This window comes from Protopterus annectens, chromosome 14.part0, assembly GCF_019279795.1.
Source record: "Protopterus annectens isolate FY-2018-M chromosome 14.part0, PAN1.0, whole genome shotgun sequence".
Lineage (NCBI taxonomy): Eukaryota > Metazoa > Chordata > Ceratodontiformes > Protopteridae > Protopterus > Protopterus annectens.
Genome location: NC_056748.1, coordinates 1,043,365,187 through 1,043,388,395, shown reverse-complemented (window position 1 = coordinate 1,043,388,395; position 23,209 = coordinate 1,043,365,187). Strand labels below are relative to the sequence as shown.

The 23,209-nt window shown below is 40.3% G+C and overlaps 1 protein-coding gene across 2 annotated transcripts in view; it reads left to right on the top strand.

The window, feature by feature from the left end:
• The window catches only part of LOC122789416, a 1,105,687-nt gene that overhangs the window by 916,718 nt on the left and 165,760 nt on the right, over positions 1 to 23,209 (top strand). For both annotated transcript variants that reach the window (XM_044056854.1, XM_044056855.1), the window contains exon 2: positions 11,134 to 11,573. In XM_044056854.1, coding sequence (XP_043912789.1) covers positions 11,318 to 11,573 — 256 coding nt within the window. In that variant the 5' untranslated portion in view covers positions 11,134 to 11,317. The remainder of the gene's footprint in view (positions 1 to 11,133; positions 11,574 to 23,209) is intronic.

The following is a 23,209-nucleotide window of genomic DNA, read 5'->3' as shown; positions in this document are numbered from 1 at the left end:
GGAGAGCCAGACTGTTCACCCACCCAATAAGGAATCCTGGGCAGTGGACGGATTAGTGAAGTGAGTCTTTGCGTCATCAACTTTTGCTGTTAGGTCCTTGAACTACCTGGCACATTTCACAAGGGTACAGAGAGACTTGGTATCTGAACTCTGAGACCTTGGCAGGAGCAGTTTCTGATGAGGTCCAAGGCAAGGTGGCCTCTGTTAGCAACCCTAGAATCTGTTTCTAATTCCTCAATGCATTTGCTATCACACGCTACTGAGGGAGTGGCGAGAGCTGCGGGTGCAGGCATAGTCATGAGATGCCATGCCTGGATTCACCTTTGTGATTTTGCGGATCTGTTCAAGGCTTCCTTCCTTAACGCCCCTAATGAGACCACTAATTTGTTTGGGTCCAAGGTAAAAGATTCATTGGCCAGATGTGAACAGGACGGTAAGACCCTATCTTCTGTGAATGTCCATTTAGCTTCTCCTCAGTGGTTCTATTGTAGGAATCAGAAGAGTGGGAAAATGTGGCACAAAACGTCTCAGGGTCCTTTCCTTGACTCTCGAGCTGAATTTTCCCTTCGAGGCGGGGGTGGGGGGGTGGGTCTAACAAAAGATGCCTCTTTCGGGACAGGGGAGGGCCGCAAAACCTGGATTCCAGGGAATCTTTCTCTGGACAGCTCTATCAGTGCTCCTGAGGAGCAGCCCTATTGCTTTCCTCTGTAAGCAGTCGGGGGTCATTTTTCGTTGTACTTTTCTGCCTGTCAAACTATAACCACAGATGCTTGAGTACAAAGGCTCATCACCAGAGGATACCATATTCCTTTCTTATTCACTCCCCCCTTACCCAGAAGCTTACCCAACGTGCCACCCAGTCAAAGGAAAGCTACAGCTATAGAGTTATCAGAACTACTTCAAAAAAGTCATCCATATAGTCCCCCCAGACCAGACAGGATCTGGCTTCTATTCAAGATTCTTTTTGGTGCCAAAAAAGACAGGGGACTAGAGACCAATTTTGGATCTGAGTGCCCTAAACAAATTCGTAAAGACAGAAAAATTCCAGATGGTCACGGTTCAGTCTATACTTCCACTTTTGGAAAAAGACTATTGAATGTGCTCCATAGATCTTCAAGACACGTACTACCACATAAAGTTGGAAAGGTGCTCAAGAAGATACCTTCACGTCCGGGTGGGAGCCAGTCATTACCAGTTTTGTGTACTGCCCTTCGGACTCTCTACAGCCCCCATAGTGTTCACAAAGTGCATGGCAGAAGTCACAGCTCACCTGCGGTTTCAAGGATTTCAGGTGTTTCCTACCTTGACTGGCTCATTACTGCCCCAGCAAGACATCTACTGGATCAGGCCTTGACTTGCACCCTAAACACTGCACAGCAGCTCGGAATATTGATAAACTGGAAGAAGTCAAACTTGAGTCACTCAGAGTACATTGGAGTGATTCTGGACACAATGACTTGTACAGTGCTTCTACCAGTTCACAGAATTCAGAGAATCCGAGAACAGGTTCAGGCAATATTTTCACAAAATCTAGTGTCAGCTCGATCGTTCTTCAACTGCTGGGATCGATGGCAGCCTCCATCACCATAGTCCCTCTAGCAAGGCTACACGTGAGGCTTTTTCAATGGCTGCTTCTTACTCACTGGTACCCATCCCAGCACCCCTTATCTTTTCCGATTCCAATAACCAAGATTTGCAAACGGGACTTGCACTGGTGGATGTCAACCCTCACCATTGGTCTCGCCCCTTCAACCCTAATCAGCCCAACATCATAGTAACCACAGATGCTTCCCTGAAGGGTTGGGGGGGGCTGTTTCATGGAAAGACGGTCCAAGGCACTTGGTCACAGATGGAGGCCAATCTGCATATCAGTGTCCTAGAACTGAGGGCAGTGCTACTGGCATTGCAAGCATTCCAATCGATCCTTCCGTCAGGGACTATTGCAGTTCGTTCGGACAACATGGCAGTAGTCTGGTACATCAACAAACAAGGGGGAACCAGATCATACCTACTCTGTCGAGAGGTCCTGAGAATATGGCAATGGGCAATAGCCTCCAACCATTTTCTGATAGCGACGCACATTCCTGGGAGCTTCAACGTGATAGCAGATAAGTTGAACAGATGTATTCTACAGCCTCACGAGTGGTCTCTCAATCCTCTAGTGGCGGCGAAGATGTTCGACCACTGGGGCCAGCTTTGCTGTGACCTGTTTGCATCTCCGTCCAATCACATGTGCAGCAACTACTTTGCCTTGATCCCTCCTCGGGGACAGTCACCGAGAGATGCTCTAGTCGTGATTGTCCCTATCCTATGATACCCCTCATTCCCCTGTTCCTCAAGAAAGCACATCTGTTGAAGAGCAAAGTTATCCTCCTTGCTCCATGTTGGCCTCGACAAGTTTGGTTTCTCTTCCTGTGGCCTCCTCTACTAGATCGACCATGGATTCTCAATCCAACTCCAGAGTTGATCTCTCAGAATCTGGTTCAGCCAAACCTATCCAGCCTGCAACTGACAGCTTGGTTTATCCACTTCCAATGATTGCCAGGCAGCATGACCTATCTTCCCCTGTGCGTGATATTCTGATTGCCTCTCTTAGATCTACCAGACTACTCAACAGCAGCAAATGGAAGAGGTTTTCTTTCTGGCTACAAGATAAACAAATGGACCCTTTTACAGACCCTATTTCACTAGAATATCTTTCAGACCTTTTTAAATTGGGGGTAGCAGCCTCCACAGTTTGTGTTAATTTGGCTGCAATTTCTAATTTTCAGTATGACTTCCAGGGCTCTTCCTTTAATGTCATACAGACTTTAAGACCTTTTCTGAGGGGAGTAACCCAACTAAAGCCTCCATTCAGAGAGCCTGTTCAACCTTGGGACCTGGCCTTAGTCCTTCAGGGGTTGACAGCTTCTCCTTTTGAGCCTGCATCTTCCTGTGATCTAAAGTATCTGTCATGGAAAACATTGTTCTTAGTTGCTATTACTTCTGCCAGATATATTTCTGAATTACAGGCCTTGTCTATAAAACCCCCCTACCTCATCTTTCACAAGGACAGAGTTTCATTAAGGATCAATCTGACCTTCTTGCCCAAGGTAGTTTAAGTTATCTATCAATCAGACTATGTTTGCCTGTGTTCTTCACTAATTATTCTAACAGAGGGGAATATTGCCTGTATACTTTGGATGTACATAAACAAATGCGTTTTTACCTAGACAGGACTAAATTTAATCGAAAATCTGACCAGCTGTTTTTGACCTTTTCTGAATCCAAATTAGGTTGTCCAGATGTTCTTCGTGTTTCACTGTTGCAGTCATTACATTTGGGTAATCTGCTGGCAGGTTGCCCTCAGTCGACCAGAGTAACAAAGTCTTGGGTCCTGCATCGGTTGCTGTCGCTTTTTCCATGACATCTGGTCGTCAGGGGTATAAACATGTGGCCGACGCCATTACATCAGTCTTTCTTGCCGTGCGGTGCCCGAAGCAGAAGCATTTCGCAAGTGCCGGTCGACCAACTCCTGAAATTTTCACTTTCAAGTTTCAGAAATTAAGTCTTCAACTTAAAGCTAAGCACCCCATTGGGGAAACTTTTTCTTGCTCCTTACCGATGTCAGTAAAGTTAATAATTGCATTACTTGTGGAAAGCAAATACCTCAACGATTTTCATTCGTACTGTATTCTTTGCCTAGGCCCTGACCACGACGTACCTTGCTGTCAGTTTTGTGCTTTTATTTAATCAGCGCACTATAGATTTTTGCCTCTAAATATTTCGTTTCTCTGTTTAATTATCCAGAAATGTCAATTAGCCATCCGACTACCGGGATTCCAAAAAAACGCAAAGGTAAAGACCAAGACAGGCCGCCGAGGACGCTTCTCCTAAGCCAGTCGCCAATTCGCCGGTACTCGGGCGCTTTCTCAGACCCTGATACCCAGTACGTCTGATTTGCAGGCCTCTACTGAGACCCATTTGGAGTCCGGTATGCCACAACATACAACTATGGAACCCGTGGATGTCTCTACCGTGGATGGGTCCGGAGCTGCTGTGCAGGCGCCGGCTTCGGAGGGTATATTCAGGCCTACAGACTTGCATATTAAATAGACATTGCCTTCATTACTAAGGCCTAAATCTCGATCCATGTCTAAAAAAAACGATGCCCAGGCCACACACTCAGGGCCCCTATGCCTAAAAAAACAAATGATTAAAAATGGCTGAAGATCTAATTACTCTAATCAGGGGTAGTCACCCCCCCCCCCCCAAGAGGTCTAGGGCTGAGCTTGATTATGAATCTTCTGATCAGGATTCTGTTTCTTCTGATGACTTGGATTTGTCCATACCTACTTAAGAGGATTCTGATGCAGAGAATTCCATTCCCTCTGCTTCCCCTCCTGAGGATTTTTCTTTTGGGGAAACTTTACATACTTTAAGGGAGCATTTCCACTGGGAAAGCCAGGAATTTTCTGATTCAAAAAAGAGGCTTGGGGATTTCCTTCTACCTCAGCATAGGCCTTTGGCTATACCTCGTGTACTAGACATTGATGATGTGTTCTCGGAATCCAGTTTGGCCTCTGATTCCCTGCCTCCGGCTCCTAGTAAACCTGACCGATACTACAGGGCTCCTGAGTCCCACAAGTTTCTTTTCAAAAATCCTGTTGCAGATCCCAAGACTGTTTCTCAGGAGCCCAAGGGCATTAAGGCTTCTATTGCAAAAAATACTACCCCTTCTGATAGAGACTCCAGAGCGCTGGATAGATGGGGTAAAATGTTTATATTTTTGCAACCTTGGCAATCAGAACTTTAAACTGCCAATTTCATATGTTAAAATATCAACAGCATATTATTGGACTGTTTAAACAGAAAATGATGTTGGTTCCTGACTCTGTGGAAAATAAAGATTTACAGGATTTAATGCATTCTGCTGAAAAAGTTGGAAAACATACTTTGCAATGTGGTTTTGATTCTTTAGAGGCCTCTTGCAGGGCTGCTGTTACTGGGTCTGTGCTTCGAAGGCATGCTTGGCTTAAGGAGCAATCTTTGCCTGATCATGTTAAAGCTAAGTTGTTGGATGCTCCTTTAAATCAGGACCACCTGTTTGGCAACAAGGCTGAAGTTCTTAAAAAGATGGAAGGTAAAGCTAAATCTATGCAAACTGTTAAAGATTTTTTTTTACAAGTGCAACCTCCAAGATTCAGTAGGCACTGGCCTACTAAGAATTGGTCCTTTCCAGTCCCTTCCAGGTCCTTTCAAGCCAAACCTAGACACAGCAAAAACCCCAGGTTTCAGTCCCAGGGGACTCTTAGAACTAAGCAGTGGGGGGCCTCTACTTCCAAATCTGGAAATAACAAAACACCCCCTATGATGAACAGTCTCAATGACTTCCTTTTTAAAATTCCCAAGCCATTATCTTTTGACCACCCCTTTGGGGGGAAAGATTGCTCTTCATGCAAAGAACTGGGAACTTATAACCCAGGACAAATGGGTTTTAAATGGTGTCCCAGGGATACAGATTTCCACACGTTGCCAACACCAAACAGGTGGCCATACCTGCCCACAAGTCAGTGAGCAGAGGCTCAAAAACCAGTACTTTCCCTCTTAAGCATTTGGGCTATTCAACTGGTACCAGAAGAGGAAAAGGGACAAGGTTTCTACTCCACACTTTGTCGGGTACCCAGAAAAGACAAATCATGGCATCCACTCCTGGACCTGTCTACTCTAAACACCTTTCTAGAGATTCCAAAATTCAAGATGCTGACTCTTCACCAGTTACTTCCTATGCTAGGCAAAGACGCCTGGCTGGCAACTCTAGATTTAAAAGAAGCATACCTGCACATCCCAATCTGGGAATCTTGCAGAAGATACCTACGCTTCAAAGCAGGCTACTCGCATTATCAATTCTCTGCACTGCCCTTTGGCTTGTCTACTGCGCCCAGGGTATTCACAAAGTGCCTGGCTCCAGTTATTGCATTTTGCAGGCAAAGAAATATTCAAATATATCCATACCTGGACGATTGTCTAATTCAGGCAGAAAACCAGGGTATACTTTTACATCATCTGGCATTTGTAAAAAGGATTCCAACTTGTCTGGGATACACCATAAACGAAAAGAAATCACAACTGGTACCCTGTCAAAAAATTACATTCCTGGGTGCAAGCTTGAATACAACTGCCCAGATGGCTTTCTTCACGCCAGAAAAGCAAATTCATTTGGTAACTTACTTCAAACAAGTGGCCACAAAAACCCTGATATCTGGAAGACAAATACTGCAAGCCTTGAGGTTCATGGCCTCCTGCATTCTTCTAATTCCATATGGAAAACTGCATATGAGGAAACTTTAGTGGTGTCTAAAAAGTCTATGGAGTCAACATTACCACAGCCTGGAAACAATGATTTCTATCATACCTTGCCTACACCTGGAATTCCTATGGTGGGTCGAGGCCTGCCACCAAAACAAGGGACTACCATTCACACTACCCCCCTGCCGCCCAAACCTATCAGACTATGCATGGGGGGCTCACCTGACAAGGAAATGCATTCAGGGTAAATGGAACCCAAATCAAATGCACCTACATATCAATCAAAAAGAAATGTTAGCTGTACAGAATGCTCTGACAGCCTTCAAAGACTCCTTTCTTCCGGGACAACTAATGGTAAAAATGGACAACACCACAGTTATGTGGTACATAAACAAGCAGGGGGGTACACATTCCTGCCCCCTCTGCAGACTTGGCCATGGCATTTTGGAACACAGCCTTGAGCTACCAAGTGCACCTACAAGCTCAATTCTTGCCAGTAAAATTGAATACACTGGCAGACGGACTAAGCTGAAACTTAATGGACCCACACGATTGGAAACTGGAACCAAGGATTTTCAGCATGTTGACAAGCAAATGGGGGAGCCCAGACATAGATCTATTTGCCTCCCCCCAGAACTACCAGTTGGACAAGTTTTGCACAAGGACTCCCCACAAACAAGCCTGGAAAGTAGATGCTCTGTCCTTCAGCTGGAAAAACCCACCAGTCTACGCCTCCCCCCCCCCACTGCCTCTGCTCTCCAAAGTTATACTAAAAGTCAAACAGGACAAACCAAGGATGATCTTGATTGCTCCAGACTGGCGCTGCCAACACTGGTACCCCCTCCTGCACAGTGTGTTGCAGTTCTCCATGGCACCTGCCTCAGACCCCTTCCCTGCCGTCTCAGCAGGAGAACCAAATTCTGCACCCTCAGCTTCCAACATTGAACCTTGTAGCCTGGCCAATCACTTAAATTCACCCTTTTACATCCCTTAGCAAACCTGTAATGGATGTCATCTTGGAGGCAAGGAAACCTAGTACTAGAAAATCTTATGCTGACAAATGGAAAAGATTCTGTGCCTGGAACCAATCTCTAGGGATGAGCACAGCAGCGCCCAATTTACCTCCGATTTTGCAATACTTAACTGAGATGCTTCACAAGGGCCTGTCTTTTTCCTTCATTAAAATCCACGCCTCAGCTATTTCAGCTCATTATAACACAGAACCTCCCCTCTTCTCTCATCCTCTGCTCAAGCAGTATCTCAGAGGGGCAGAAAACTTGAGAACACCCAGGAGAGCTCCTACCTCTGCCTGGGACCTTAACTTTCTTTTGGAGAAACTCACTCTACCTCCTTTCGAGCCAGCTGCTACTGCAGACTTGAAATTGCTTTCTTGGAAAGCAGCCTTCCTTTTAGCAATCACTTCAGCTAGAAGGATATCTTAATTACAGGCCCTTATGGCAGTGGAGCCTTTCATCATCTTTCATGCGGACAGGGTATTTCTCAGGACCAATCCATCCTTCATGCCCAAGGTGGTTTCCAATGTGGCTTTTAATCAGTTTATTCATTTGCCAGCCTTCTTTCCCAATCCACAGAACAAAGGGGATGGATTCTGCATTCCTTGGATGTGCACAGACGACTTAGATTCTACTTGGACAGGACTAAACGAAGAAAATCTGAACTTCTGGTAGCATTTGCTGCAGGGGCAGAGGGGAAGGCTATTTCAAAACAAACCATTTCTAAATGGATAAGCCATTGCATTCATTTCTGCTGTAAGCACCATGGGAAACCTATCCTCTAGGGGATCAGGTCTCACTCCACCAAGGCTGCATCTACTTCTGCAGCCTTTCTCAGAGGTGTTCCTACCAGGGACATCCTAGAAGCTGCTACCTGGAGCTCTGTACATACTTTCACCAAGCATTATCATTTACCAATTTTCTTTAAATCCAGAGCTGTCTTTGCCACTGCTGTCTTGCATGGCCTTATAGCTGGCCCTAATGCTGTATAAACTCATCCTCCCAACCATACCTTTGTGAATCTAACCAAATGTAATGACTGCAACAGTGAAACACGAAGAACATAGTACAGTTGTGTACACTTACCATAAATGTAGATGTTCGAGTGTATTCGCTGTTGCAGTCCTGGTTACCCTCCCTCCTGCCCCCTAACTTTTTTTCTGGCTGTACCTGTACTTTCTTTTACTATGCTTAAAAGCCTTTTTGGTGTATTTGCTTTTTGTTGGAGGTATACCTTTGTGTTTTTATGTTTACTTGCGCCTCATTAGGGGGCACCTGACATCTGGGGCAAGAAAAACTGATGTAATGGCGTTGGCTGCATGTTTTATACCCCTGACGTCATGGAAGAAGGGACAGCAACTGGCGCAGGACCCAAGACTTTGTTAATCAGGCCGACTGAGGGCAACCTGCCAGCAGATTACCCAAATGTAAATGACTGCAACATTGAATACACTCTAACATCTACTTTTATGGTACGTGTACACAACTGTACTAAGTTACTTTAGCCACTTGGTTGAGAAATTGTGTTACTTTCATTTATGGCAAGAGTGGTATCCATTTACCTGGCAGAGTATAGGCCCACTCTACAAGATCAGGATCAATTTCTGCAGGCTTCCATGCTAGAACATCTTTGAATGACATTTGTTCAGCTGCAACCTGCGCTAGGCCTCATACCTTCATTGCTCATTACAAATTGGACTTTGCCTCCAGAGGCAGAGCTTCTTTTGGTTCTATGGTACTTCCATAGGGCCGCCCAGGGAACAAGATAGTTCGGGACTCTGTCCCAAGAGTAAGGAATAAACGAAGATTAACAACATCAGATAAAGAAGTTTGTCTTACCATAATGTTCCATCTGAGTTGTTTCATCTTCGTTTATTCATTACGGCCCACCTGCCTCCGAAGGTTTCTGGTGGATCTCATTTGTTGTTCTTGCCAGTTGTTACGTCATGTCTGACCAGAGGTAGCCTCTGCTTCATTTTTCCAACTTGCAAACTAGATCTGAGGTAACTGGGAGAAGAGGCATGATGGGTAAAATCTTAGCTCGAGAGATTTGTGTCTGACGCGAGCTTGGAAAAAAGGCTGGCTCAGTTCCGAAACCGGAACAGAATCACAAGAGTAAAGAATAAACTAAGATTAAACAACTCCAATGGAACGTTATGGTAAGACGCAACTTCTTTTTTACTATCAAACTTGCATACTAGTCTTGCAGTTGTCTGAGCCAGATATACCCCCTTCTTATGTATGGACTCCCCACCACTACCTGGTAGCAGAGTTCCGGCACATGTCCAGTTAGCTAGAGTTTGTGTGAATGGTAGTGGTTTGATGAGGTTGTCCTTAATTTTAAATAAGCCAGGTAGGGTACTGCCATATTCCTCTGGAGTAAGTGGTTTTAATTTTGTTTGTTGCAGTTGTAATCCTGTATGTTGGATTGTGGTATTGTTTTCTCTGTACGAGTAAAGGACTGATGTTTATCTCTGGATATCTTGAAGTTAATTTAGTTTTCAGATAATTTATTAGATATATCCTGTGATTAGGAGAACACTATATTATTTTTTGATAGCATACAGTACTCATAATTCTTTCATATGAGTTTATAAAACAGTTTTAAAAATTGGGCTATTTCACTATAGTTTTTGTTACTAATTTAAATTCACAGTCTGATATGGGGGATTTAATAAGAGTTCTAAGCATCTTTTCAATTTTGTTTAACCTAGATTAGCTTTCAAAAGTAGCAGAAAGTTCTATCAGTCTCATTTTGTCAATACTTGAAATGTCACTGATGTTTAATCAGTCCTAGTGTTTTGGCTGACTGGTTGGAAATGTTCTGCTTCATCACAGATGCTGTTTTGCATCTTTGACACCAACTCCAAGGCCGGTGACATAGTAAAGATAAAATATGAGTAGTGTTAGTAAGTAACTTTTAAATTTCCTCTCAGCTTGTGCAACCCAAGAGTTGGGATGTTTAGAAATCAGAGATATGAGAGGGATACAGGGCACAACCACCATGAAAAACTGTTTTGCTTGTGTTTTCTTTAATGTTATGATTTACAATGGTTTATGTTTGCAGTATTGTATAGTTGACATTTTTTTTGATTGCTTGAGTGTCACCAAACTAAGAAGTTAGGATTACATTTTAATGCTCGGTATTGCTTCTTTCTAATGTATAATTGGTTGACTTTGTGATTTCTTCATAACTGTTTTTAAGTTTCCTTGTATATCTGTGATGTTATATAATTTTACTTCACTAGATTACACAAAAAAAAAAACATTGATTGCATCTTGAACAGTTTCATTTGAGCATTACGAAAAGTATAACCTTTTGTTGCCAAGGTCTCTTTTTTTTTTAATTGAGTTGGTCCTAGTTCTTTGAAAATATTAGTGTCACAATCGGTGTTAATTTTGGAGGGGTAACTTTGGAAAGGGAGCATGAAAAACTTAAACTGTATAAGATAGTGCTGACCTTTTACAGTTATTGACAGTTTGATCAATGTACTTTTGCTTGACAAAGACAGTAGTAGCTGGATGTACTTGCCTACTATGCAGTAACCCACTTGGTATTTTTTATCTAGTTTGATATTTTCTAAGACAAGAATGAAAATGAATGCAATTAATTGCAGAATTTATAATCCGGTGAAAGTGCATGCAGTCAGATTTCTGTGAGGAGAGCTGCTTTTTAAATATGCGGTTTGGAGCATTGATCTTACAGTCCTAGTCTGATGCAGAATGTATTTGGAAGGTTTTGAGTTATTAAACTCAAAAGAAATGCAGAATATTACATTTAGACTGAAACAGATCACACTGACTAAATACATCTTTATGGTTAATTTGGCAGACAGTCTTGAAAAAAAACTGACCACTACAGACCTGAGTGTATTTCGTGAGGCAGGATCCAGCTGCATCGTATGTTTTTTTTTCTGGGTTCAGGTCCACAGAGGCAAAGTGGAGAGGAAGAATAACAGCTCTAGTACTTTGATGCCGAACTACATACCACACAGTACCTCAACTAAAGAAAGAGAATGAAACCATCCAAGTCTTTAAAAGTAACAGCTCCCAGGAGAAGTCCATCTGCTTTGCAAAAAGCGCTGAAAGGTGAAAGCAGAAAGGAGCAGGCAGTGGGCAGGAAGCGGAAGTCAGTGGAGACCAAGACACAGAGCAACTTGTTGCAAACAGAAGGCAGCAGTGTGAAGAAGAAATGCAAAGAAAATGAAGAAAGGAACTTCTCAGATGCTCCACTGCCCACCAAGAACAAAAAAGGGGAACTGTTTTTTGAAGGTAAATTTTCCTGTTAATTTTTCTTTTGTCCTCCTCCTGGCTTTTCCCGGTTAGGGGTCGCCACAGCGGATCACCTGTCCGCTCATGATTGGCAGTGGAGTTTTACGGTGTCTAGTTGCCAGCCCGGCGCCTAACCTTCCACAGAAGGCACACACACAGGCCTAGGGCCAGTTTAGAGTGTCCAATCCACCTACAGCATGTCTTTGGAATGTGGGAGGAAACCGGAGCACCTGGAGGAAACCCACGCGACCACAGGGAGGACATGCAGACTCCGCACAGAAGGCACCCCAGCTGAGAATCGAACCGAAGAACCTCTTGCTGTGAGGCGGCAACGCTAACCGCTGCACCACCGTGACCACCCCAATTTTTCTTTTGTCCTAATATTACAAAATCACTTTTCAACACAGGAAAATCAGTACAGAAGTTTTTTTTTTTAATTATGCAAACTTCTTTAATACATATTGCACTCAAAAGAAACTAAATTCAGCAGGCAAGAATCCTAAACAGGTAAATTATGCAATTATTTGAAAGTTTATTGTAAAAGAGTTATAACTGTAAATCTAGTAGGAAATGGTGCAAAAAAAATGGGGGAAGTTTGTTAGTGTGACTAGGATAGGTGGTAATAGTGGTAGAGATGAAGAACATTAAAATGGCAATGCTAGAGATGTACAATAAAAAAAGTAAGAAACAGGCTGCAAGTCGCATGAGAGTCTAATCACAATCCATGTATATTCCAAAAGCAAACAGCTGTTAATGTCCAAAGTAACTTATACGAATGGCACAGCATATCCTAAACCCCGTGTCACATATTTGGGCACCAAATATGGGGTATCAAGGTACCCATGAGCAGAACTCATCAAGTTACCTTAGTGAATTTTCCAACTGCGGTAACCATTCTGACCCTAATAACAGCCAGGTCAGTGAGGGTGGACCAACTGCATTGAGAAGTGAAAGACTGCAAAGTCGTAATGTGGGGATGCAACCCAATTACGCCCACAGCGCTAGTGCTGGTTTCCACCAAGAACATTTTCAGGACCCCAGTCACACTGGGGCAGTGCTGAAACAGGGGAATTATGGACAACAGAAATGCACGAACAGGAAATTAAACGAGTGGAAATGCAAGAGAACGATTTAAAGATTATTAAAAATAAAACTGACTTCAAGATTTTTAACTATTCATCAGTGAGCATTAACTCAGAGTTGGTTGCTATTTTGGCCAAAGAGTATACCTTTGTTCCAAGCAAACATATGAACTTGGCCAGAACTATTATAGACGTGAAAATGTTTACTAGAAAACTTAATATAAAAATGTTGTTTGTGTTGAACAGACATCTGCAGCAGACTTGCAGTCAGTGTAACGTGCATAGAGTACATTTAATCCACCCTTAAATCCAGTATTACATATGTTTGAATGCATGTATGAACTGGATTTGAGATTTCTTAATTCAAGTAGGCCCCATGATCAGAGTATGAACCTCAGTAGGAATGAATGGGATGACCTCCCAATTTTTTGAGATCACTAGATGTCACAATCGGTAAACCTGATAAAGGGGGAGGTATAATCATTATGGATAAAACTGATTATATTAATAGGATGTTTTAAATACTGAAGTGTATGTGTTAGCATCACTTAATGAAGTAAATAGAGATTATGTCCAAACACAAATGCCAAGAGGTCCAGCAAGACAAACAACGTTCTCAGTAGAAAAACCACTTTAATGTGAGGAGCAAAGCTTTCGGATAAAATCCTTTATCAATACTGAAAATACAAATGCAAATGCAGAGTATATATAGGTCTAAAAAAGTCATATGACTGGCAGCCAAGAAGTCACATGACCCAATCATTAAAACAAAACATGTAGAAATAAATAAATATGCAAAGCTAAAAAATGCAACAGCATAATGCATACATGAAAACAAAAAAACATTTAAAAAAGGAAGAATGTATATTTTTTAAAAAAAGGAAGAATGTATATTTTTAAAAAAGCAAAGTTTTAACCTAAAAATCACATGTACAATCATATACATAAAGAGAAAATCTCATAATCTAGATCTACTCATTCTAACCAAAATAGGTTTAAGGCTGACAGTACTATTCAAACCAGGGGTGAGTCACCCATCAATCTAATTATCCAGTTGTATTCTTTAATTTCTAATTTGTTATTGATATCACCACCTCTGGGTGAGGGTGAAACATGGTCTATAGCTTTAAATTTAAATACATGCTGTTCACCAAAACATAGCCTGTGTTTATATAAAGCATTAGTGTCCACACATCTTCGGATTTCAGACTTGTGTTCTGTGATCCTATCTTTAAGTTTACGCATGGTTTTACCCACATAGAAAGAGTTGCATAATACACAGGTAGCGAGGTAAACCACGTGGATGGTAACACAAGTAGCAATTACATTGAACCTAAACAGCCTCTTACTGACTGGGTGTTCAAAGATACCTAAATGTTCATCATCAATGTCATCACAGCACGAGCAATTATAACATTTTTGTGTGCCCATAGTGCTGGATGGATGTGTTGTGATATTTGTAGGAAAATCTTTGTAACAGAGGACACTCTTGAGGGTTCTCATGTTACGATATGCAAAAAAATGGGACATTGCCCAGCATTGCTTTTAACTCTTCAGATGCCATCAAGATTAGCCAATTCTTATGGATCATACGTTTAATACATGGTGTTTTTGTACTAAATGAAGTAACATATCTTACTTTCATCTCATTCTGGATGGACACATTGGGCAAGCCAACAGCTTGTGTTTCTATGGCGTCATTTAACATAACAGGGGCCACCCTCGACTTTCTTTCCTCTAGCACATTTAGTTTCTCATTATTTAAGATGGTAGCATCATAACCACTGTTAGTGAAATCAGCTATCATCTCATTCAACTGTTCGGAGAAGCTAGGATCTTCCGTGTTAAACCTACTGGTTCTATAAAATTGAGACCTGACAGTACCTCTAAAAACATGTGGCGCATGCATACTACTTGCATGAGTGTACCTTCCTGCACAGACTTCCTTTCTATGGAGGCTTGTTCTAAGTGTACCACCGTCAAGACTCAAGTTGATATCTAAAAAATTAATAGTAATTTCAGATGAACACATTTTGAACTTCAAAAAAGATGAGATTGAATTGATGTACAGCATAAAATCATTCAAATCATGTAACGTGCCCCCCCAAATCAAAAAAGTCATCCACAAATCGTTGAAAGAACTTTACATTATCTTTATATGGATTCAAACCACTAAATAAATGTTTCCTTTCCCACTGGTATAAAACTAGGTTGGCATAAATATTGGCTACCAAAGTACCCATAGCCACACCTGTGAGCTGAAGATACAAGGATTCATTAAAAAGGAAAACATTATTTCTCAACACCACATCCATGAGAGTACAAATTTTTTTCAATTTTGTGGAAGTTGGGATCAGGACATGAGAGTAAGAATTCCCTCAACAAATCCAGGCCAATATCAGTTGGAATGACAGTAAACAAAGATACTATGTCTAGGGTTACCAAAAGGTACCTTCTTAGATGTAGAGACGCCTTCTCTATGTTATACCATTGCTTAAGCTTCTGAACAAAATCAATGGTGTCACGTAAGATAGTCACATTGACTAAGATATGGTTGAAGTTGATCATGCCAATAAACTGAAAGCGGCTCTGTTACCCAACCAGCACCTGAAACAATTGGCCTCATTGGTGGATCAGTGAGGGATTTGTCGATCTTAGGGATGCCATATAACTGTGGGGTAATTGGGCACGGTACGGTCAAATAATTAAATAGATCTAAGTCTGTCACCTTGGATCTGTAGGTCATAAATTACCATATTCACGTATGAGATACATTTCTTAACATCCAAAGGGGTGATTTCCTTAAATGCAGTGTCATCACTAAGTAAACTAGACATGGCCAAAAAATATTTGTCTCTATTCATAAGCACAACTGCACCCCCCTTATCAGCTTGCTTAATAACAATATTTATATTAGATTGCAAGTCTCTGTATGCTTGAAACTCTTCATAGCTAAGGTTAAAACATTTTCTATCATTATATTTCTTAATATTTATATCAAACATTTGTCTCATTTCTGCTTCACATACATCATGGAACGATTTATGACTTTTGTTAGACTTTGTAGTTAGATATGTGTTTTAGGTGGGATTCTGACCAGACTATTGTAGTTCTAATGTGACTTTGTACCATCTTTCAATAGCAATTTCCCACAACAATGTTCTTTCTTTTTTGTAACCACTCTATTCTTTGATGTGATTTATTTATATATGTATTCAGTGCTCAAGTTGAGTAACTTTTGTACATACTGGTTTTTGTTTGTTACTGCTCATTCCCTAGTCTGAAACATGTAGTAATATATAGATGTGATTAGTAGTACCATATGTATCTTATATATTTTTATATTTGTTTTAAATTTAGTATTTATTTAGATACTGTAATAATGACATCTTAGCAATGCTTTTAATCTTTTTAATGGTTCTGAAGTTTTGTTGATTTTGTTTTAAATTCATTCATAGATTCACCTCATTAGTTGTTAGGACACTATACCTTTAACTAATTGAAGCACAGAACTGTAACCTAGCAACGGCACCTTTTTGGCGCCAAAACCAGTATTTAAACCTTGGTTTTTGTCAGAATCTGTTTGAAGAAGTCTCACTATTAGTGGGACGAAAAGCGCTTCACAGTATTGGTTCAATAAAGCTTTTGGAGAAATCTTTTTTACTACTTGATTCATATGGATATTTAGTCGCATAGGACCTCTTTGTGGACATTTATTTCGCATCTAACATAACTGATTTTATCCTGGATTCTGTCTGCAGCAGTCATTTGAGTGTGGAGAACTTACAAGTGTGGACTATACAAGAATTCCCTTGGCGTTCACAAGTACAGGGTAATTTTGTCTTCTGGTTGTTTTTTTTCAGAGATTACCAACGTATTAGAAGCTTTTTGAATTACTTACTCATGGAAACAAGAACTGACATCAAAACCTTTAATTTTCTTACCATTCAATACCCTGGAATTCCGGTTATGTTTGGGATAGCCAATATCCATAAAAACCTGATTAATCCACCCATGAGACCACTTGTTGATGAGAGAGGGTCTATCACATATGCTTGTGCGAAATATGTGGATACCACCATCAAGAAATATCTAGTAGACGCGACACAAGTCTGTAAGGACTCAGTCATTCCTTGATAAAATTAACTTTAGTTATAATTCTAATTTCAATTTTCTTACAATAGATGTGAAGGATCTGTATATGTCTATTCCCCACGTTCAGGGTATTGAATGGGTTCAAGAAATGAACTTAAAAGGGGCGACTACTTCTGAAATCTCCCTAGTAACAGAACTACTGGACGTTATTTTGTCATACAATTATTTGATCTTTGACAAAAGGTTTTACCTCCAGAAAGTAGATGTTGCCATGGGCTCACCAGTAGGTGTTAGTTTTGCCAATATGGTGATGGCAAGGTGGGAGAGGCAATACATCCTGGAGAATGAATAATTTAAAGAAATGTATTAAATTTTATACATGTTATCTTGACGATATTTTTATTATCCTTTGAAGCAAATGAAAATAAAGCACAGCAATTTTTTGAGTTTATCAATCATACTACAGACTTAAATTTACAGCTAGTTTTAATATGGATGAGATAGCCTATTTAGATATCTATCTTGGGAAGGACAGAGGAAATAGGTGCTATTTAGCTAATATTTTCAGGAAAAGCACTTATTCATATTCTTTCCTACACTTCTCAAGTTGCCACCCTTTTCAACAAAAGCATTCAGTAGTTAAGGGTCAGTTAGTTCGAGCGGCAAGGGTGGTCTCATTGGATGATGATTTTAATATGGAATGCATGACACTTGAAAAAATGTTTTTAGCCCGTGCTTATTCACTAGGGTTGATTCAAAACCTGATTGAAGTTCAAAGTAAGAGGAAAACAGGGGTTTACACGCCAATATTACAACCGAAAGTCAAACCACTAAATCAGAGTGATGAAGCATCAGTTAGTTTTGAACAAGCATCTACAAGTATTAAGGTGGAATCCAATACTTTGGTTAATTTCATTTCCACATTTAATTTAGAGAGTACTCTCATTAGGAATATAATAAGGAAGAACTGGGCATATATTATACACAAACCAAATATGGCTAGAAAATTTGATATTACCCCTAGTTTTACATATAGGAGGGGTTATAATTTGAAAAACTTATTAGAAATGAAAATGCCAGTTAACATGAAAACCACAGGGATGTTTAAATGTGAGAACTGTAACTTTTGCAAATTTATGGACACTGTTAATAATTTCCCCCTGGGAGAGTCTAGATTTAGATTCCAACATAAATTTAATTGTAATTCCCGATTAGTGGTGTATTTAGCAAGATGCCAATGTTGCCCAGTCCTTCTATATTGGGAAGACTGAACGTCGCCTCAAAGACAGGGTGCATAAACACAAATATGCTATAGCCAAATTGAAAGTAGATCATGGGATAGCGAAGCATGTTTCATTGGCACCAGATCATGAATTTTTAGTGTGGTTATGGCACTTCAGTATTTTTGTTGGTCAGATGTCTAAGTATTTATAAAGTCAGTCATTTTTCTTTGTTAGATCTATCCGGCAAGTTTGCCGAATTATTGGTTGTGGTTTCAACAACTTTTAATAATTTTTAAATCCTAGTTGATTATTCAAGGTTGTTAGTTCACTCGAGTAGTTATTCAAGTAGTGTGTTCATATTATATTTAGTGTTTAATTGTGTTTGCTTCACTCACTATTCAGTCCCCGCCTGGTAACATTGTTTTATGATTGAATAGTGACATAACCCATGATGTTTTAGGTTTCCGTTTAAGCAGTAGAACATTGTATATAGAATGTAGTTTGCATTTGAAAATGTTGTATTATCGACGACGAAAAGCACTTCATGCTCTCTTGTTAATAAACGCATTTTGGACGTTCATAACAGCTGTTTGCTTTTGGAATATACACTGATTGTGATTGGACTCTCATGCGACTCGTGGCCTGTATCCCATCTTTTGCACAATAAAAAAGGTAGCTGGATTGTGGGTGGTAAGCCAACAAAATGAAGCTCAATGCCAAAAAGTGTATTGTCATCCCCTTTGGTAAAAACTCTGTACCCATGAACTACCACATAGCTGGTAGTCTACTTAATGCTGCAAATGTGATGAGACCTTGGGACACAGGTGGACAGTAGTCTCTCCTTTGATAATCACATCACCACAGTGGTCAGGAAATCCTTCTACTTGGCTCATCTCATCACAAAAAGGATTCTCATCCAGAAAGAGGTCATTGTTCCCCGCTACTCATCACTCATTAGACCCATTATAGAGTACAACACCCCTTTTGGAATGTACCTCACAAGACCTCTACAACCCACTGGAAAGACCACAGAAATATCTCAAAGAAGATTACTGGCCTCAAACAGATGCCCTATGCAGACCGTCTCAAAAAACTACAGCTTTACTCCATTGCATATCGCCTACTCAGGGGCGATCTCTGCCTAACATACAAAGCTATGTCAAACCCAGAGCTGTTAGACATGCTCCACTTAAAGAAATCCCAATCCCTCCGAGCTACATGCTCTCGGGACCTTAACCTTGTCACCACAATAAACAGAACATGCTAGAGGGATAGATTTCTGTCCAGAAACTTCCCATACTCTGGAACAGACTACCTATCTATTGACAAAAATAGTCCAACCAACAAACCGAAGAACACAGACCAAAAGGGGAAGCTCCACAAGAATATCCAAGGTGGCAGGCTCGAGCAGTGCAGTATTGCATCCAATCCAGGCAAGAAAAATTAAATTAATTAACCAAGTCCACGAAACTTCTCCAGTAGTAAAAACACTTTATTACACACGAAATAAACAAGGCAAGCAGTGAGAAGATGCAAGTAGCGTTAAACACTAAAACTGCTAAGGCTAGCGTTTTTCGTTCGGTACTCTGACCGAACTTCCTCAGACAAAGTTCAAACAATGTAAAACGATTCGGTATAAGTGTCCAAATCCTTAAGCACACCTCCTCATTTAATTACGTCAGTTCCTGCGGAAGTAAATAGATAAATATATTCACCCCATGAACTGCGTATAATGTTCATTAAACCAACAATAATAATAAAATAGAATGTAAAACACAAATTAAAATACAATATAAAATACATTTTTAAACATACTATTAAATATATTATAAAGTAGTACGCATTAAGACATGCTTAACTAAACACAGGGGACCTCAACATAGTGAACAAAAACCTGTCTTAAACAGTCTATAATTTAATCTATAAATTAGTCTATAAATCAATATTATAATTTAGTTATTTGATATAACCTATCAAACCCACATCGATAAATATAATTATAATATATATATGGTATATATAAAAATATGAGAAATCTATTTTATTCTAAAAAATTCATGTTTATACACCCTATCTTAACCCAGACAAAATTTAAATAGATGTCTAGTTTAAACAAATACAAAAACAAAAAAGGAATAGCTCTTACATAGCTTATATCATACTTGCTGTTCCAAAAACAGAGAATTGATAAGAAATGTTGTAGTATATTATATGTAAAAAAGGCACCTACCTACCAACAAATTAATAGGCAGAATTGGCTATAAACCAGGAAAAATATCATACAAAGTATAAAATACTAATTTAACATGAACCAAAAAGGTTCTTCATCTCCAGAGGCTGTTCAATTTTAGTAAACACATAATCGAACAAGCCTCATTGATACCTGGCGTTTTATAAGCCATCAGGCGTATCTGCCAACTAAGTTCCTTCTTTTCAAGTTGTAACTTGAATAAATTCTCATTGTTAAAACTGTAATTCTCAGTGTGTATCTGGTCAATCACCATAAAGTCGAATACATGGCCCTCATGTCCATTACAATGCCTAGCAAGGGCGTTATCATCTTTCTTTGTGTTAATAGCATAACAGTGTTCGTATACCCTGTCTTTCAAACGCCTATCTGTTTTTCCTACATAGAAGGCGGGCATTGTTTACACTGCCAAATACACCACTCGTCTGCTGTTACAATTAAATTTATTCCTAATCACATATGTGTCAACACCCACGGTGAATGAGTCTTTGGTGTTAATATGGGTGCAGTGCCTACATGCCCCGCACTTCCTAGTCCCTCCCTTCGACATGGGTTTCAATGATTTCCTTTCCAGGAGTTGCTTCATGTTCTTACCCCTTCTAAAGATGACAGTAGGTCCTACTTCGTAAACAGAATTTAATACAGTGTCCAAAGACAAGCAAAACCAATATTTACTGAGGACTTTTGAAATATTGTAAGCTTCTGGGCAAAAGGTAAAAACAAACGATACCATATAGTTCTTAACCCCCCCCGGGTGACTCGTCAATTATTACTCCTTGATTGTTACAGGCTACTTAAACGAGGAACCTTGTTTGCAGTAAACACGCTACCAAGTCCAAAAGGTCTTAACGCTTTTATTAGAACCAACCAACAGAGCGTTTTCGCCACGGAACACGGTGTTCCGTGGCGAAAACGCTCTGTTGGTTGGTTCTAATAAAAGCGTTAAGACCTTTTGGACTTGGTAGCGTGTTTACTGCAAACAAGGTTCCTTGTTTATGTAATCTGGTTTGGCTGGCTTGCAATTGTTATTTGTGTTACAGGCTACTACCCTTGAGGAGTCGTCCTCATTTTCATGGTGGTCAACTAGAATGGTGGGTAAGGTTTTCGGTTGTAGTAATGGTTTATAGACCCCTCTTTCCCTCTTATCAATAACTTCTTTAAAGATGGCCTCCAAGAATGAACGGGGGTATGCCCTATGTTGAAACATTCGATAAACATTCTCACATTCATTAACAAAGTCTTCTTCCAAGCTAGTCATTCTGGCCACCCTTACTAGTTGGCCTATGACCACTGATTTTTTCTGGTGTTTGGGGTGGGAACTTGAAAAATGTAGATATGTGTTAGAGAATGTGTTTTTCCTGTAGATTTTAGATGTATAACACCCCTGCTGTTTGCTAAGTGCGACATCCAGGAAACAAATGTTATTTGTTTGAAAATTCATAGTAAATCTAAGGAACCCTGTTGTAGAGTTGAAAAATCAACTAGTTCCTTTGCTGCAACCTCATCACCACTAAATAGAATAAAAATGTCATCCAGGTATCTCTTATATAAATGTATGCGTGGCTTCCATACACTATTCAGTACATATGAGGTCTCCCAGTGGGCCATTACCAAGTTAGCAAAACTTGCACCCACTGGTGACCCCATAGCCACTCCGATCTTCTGTAGGTACAATTTGTCCTCAAAGGCTACATAATTGTTCTTCAAAATTATATCCAAGAGTTGTTCAACAAGGTTGCATTGGTCACTACTAGCCCCCTTCGACCCAATGTATTCAACCACCCACTGGATACCTAGGTCTTGGGGGATACTAGAGTAGAGGTCGCATACATCTACTGTCAAAAAGTTAAGTGAACAATCAAACCCTATTCCTTGCAGACAGTCAAGGAATGACCATGAGTCTTTTAATATTTGGGTCTCCTTTGTCACATATTCCTTAAGAATTAAATCGACAAATTTTGCAGCTGGATACGTAACTGATTGCCGTGCGTCGACAAGTGTCCTAAAAGGGGGGTTATTCAGATCTTTATGAAGTTTTGGGATCCCAAAAATTTTTGGGATCCGAGCTAACATATTTAAGTACTGATTTTGCTCACTATTGGTAAGACCATCAATAAAGAGGTCACCTAAATTTAACTTAACCTGATGGTATGCTTGGTTAACCTGGTTCTTGCTTACTATCTCGTAAGTATCCTTTTCAAGTAACTTATACATGATCTTCACATAGTCCACATTATAAACAATAGCTAATCTCCCACCCTTGTCCGGTTTCATAATTCTCACCGGTAAATTCCTAAACAAAGTTAGTAAATTTTTATCATCCTTAGATATGTTGGACTGGTCATTATGATGTGCTCGAGCAACTATTTCCCTGAATTCTAACTCACATAGTTGTTCGAATAAGACCAGTGAACTATTCAAGGGTGGGTTAAAACTACTAGGGACGTAATGGTTCAGTATGTGAATTCAAATCCCCAAAAATCATGTTTAGGTTCAACTTCCTTATGAACATTTTGAAATCAATTAGCAATTCCACTATATTACAATGTTGTGAAGGTACAAAAGAAAGCCCTTTAGCAAAAAGTTCAACCAGTTTGCTGTCCACAAAACATTCGGTAAAGTTATAAATTTTAAAGTCAGCATCTTTGTTTGTTAATGTTTCAAATAGTGTCAGTCCCACTGGTTGCTGTTGCTCCGTGTGTTGTAATGCCTCCTCGGGGGGGCTGGGGGTCGGGGTAGCCAATTCCTTCCCCTCCCCCTCCCCCCTCTGGAGTTTTTTTGTTGTTGGGGTTGAAGTGACCACTCGTTCCCCTCTCCATTCACAAAAGTAGTCTCTGGAGCATTAGAATTGTCGACCCCTCCTTCCACTTCTTCATCATCGAAATTCATATCTGTATTAAAGTTACGTTGATAATTACCATGACTAGAGTTATGCTCTGCAGTCAAATGATTATGCCTAACAGGTACAGGGAACTGCTGTCTTTGCTG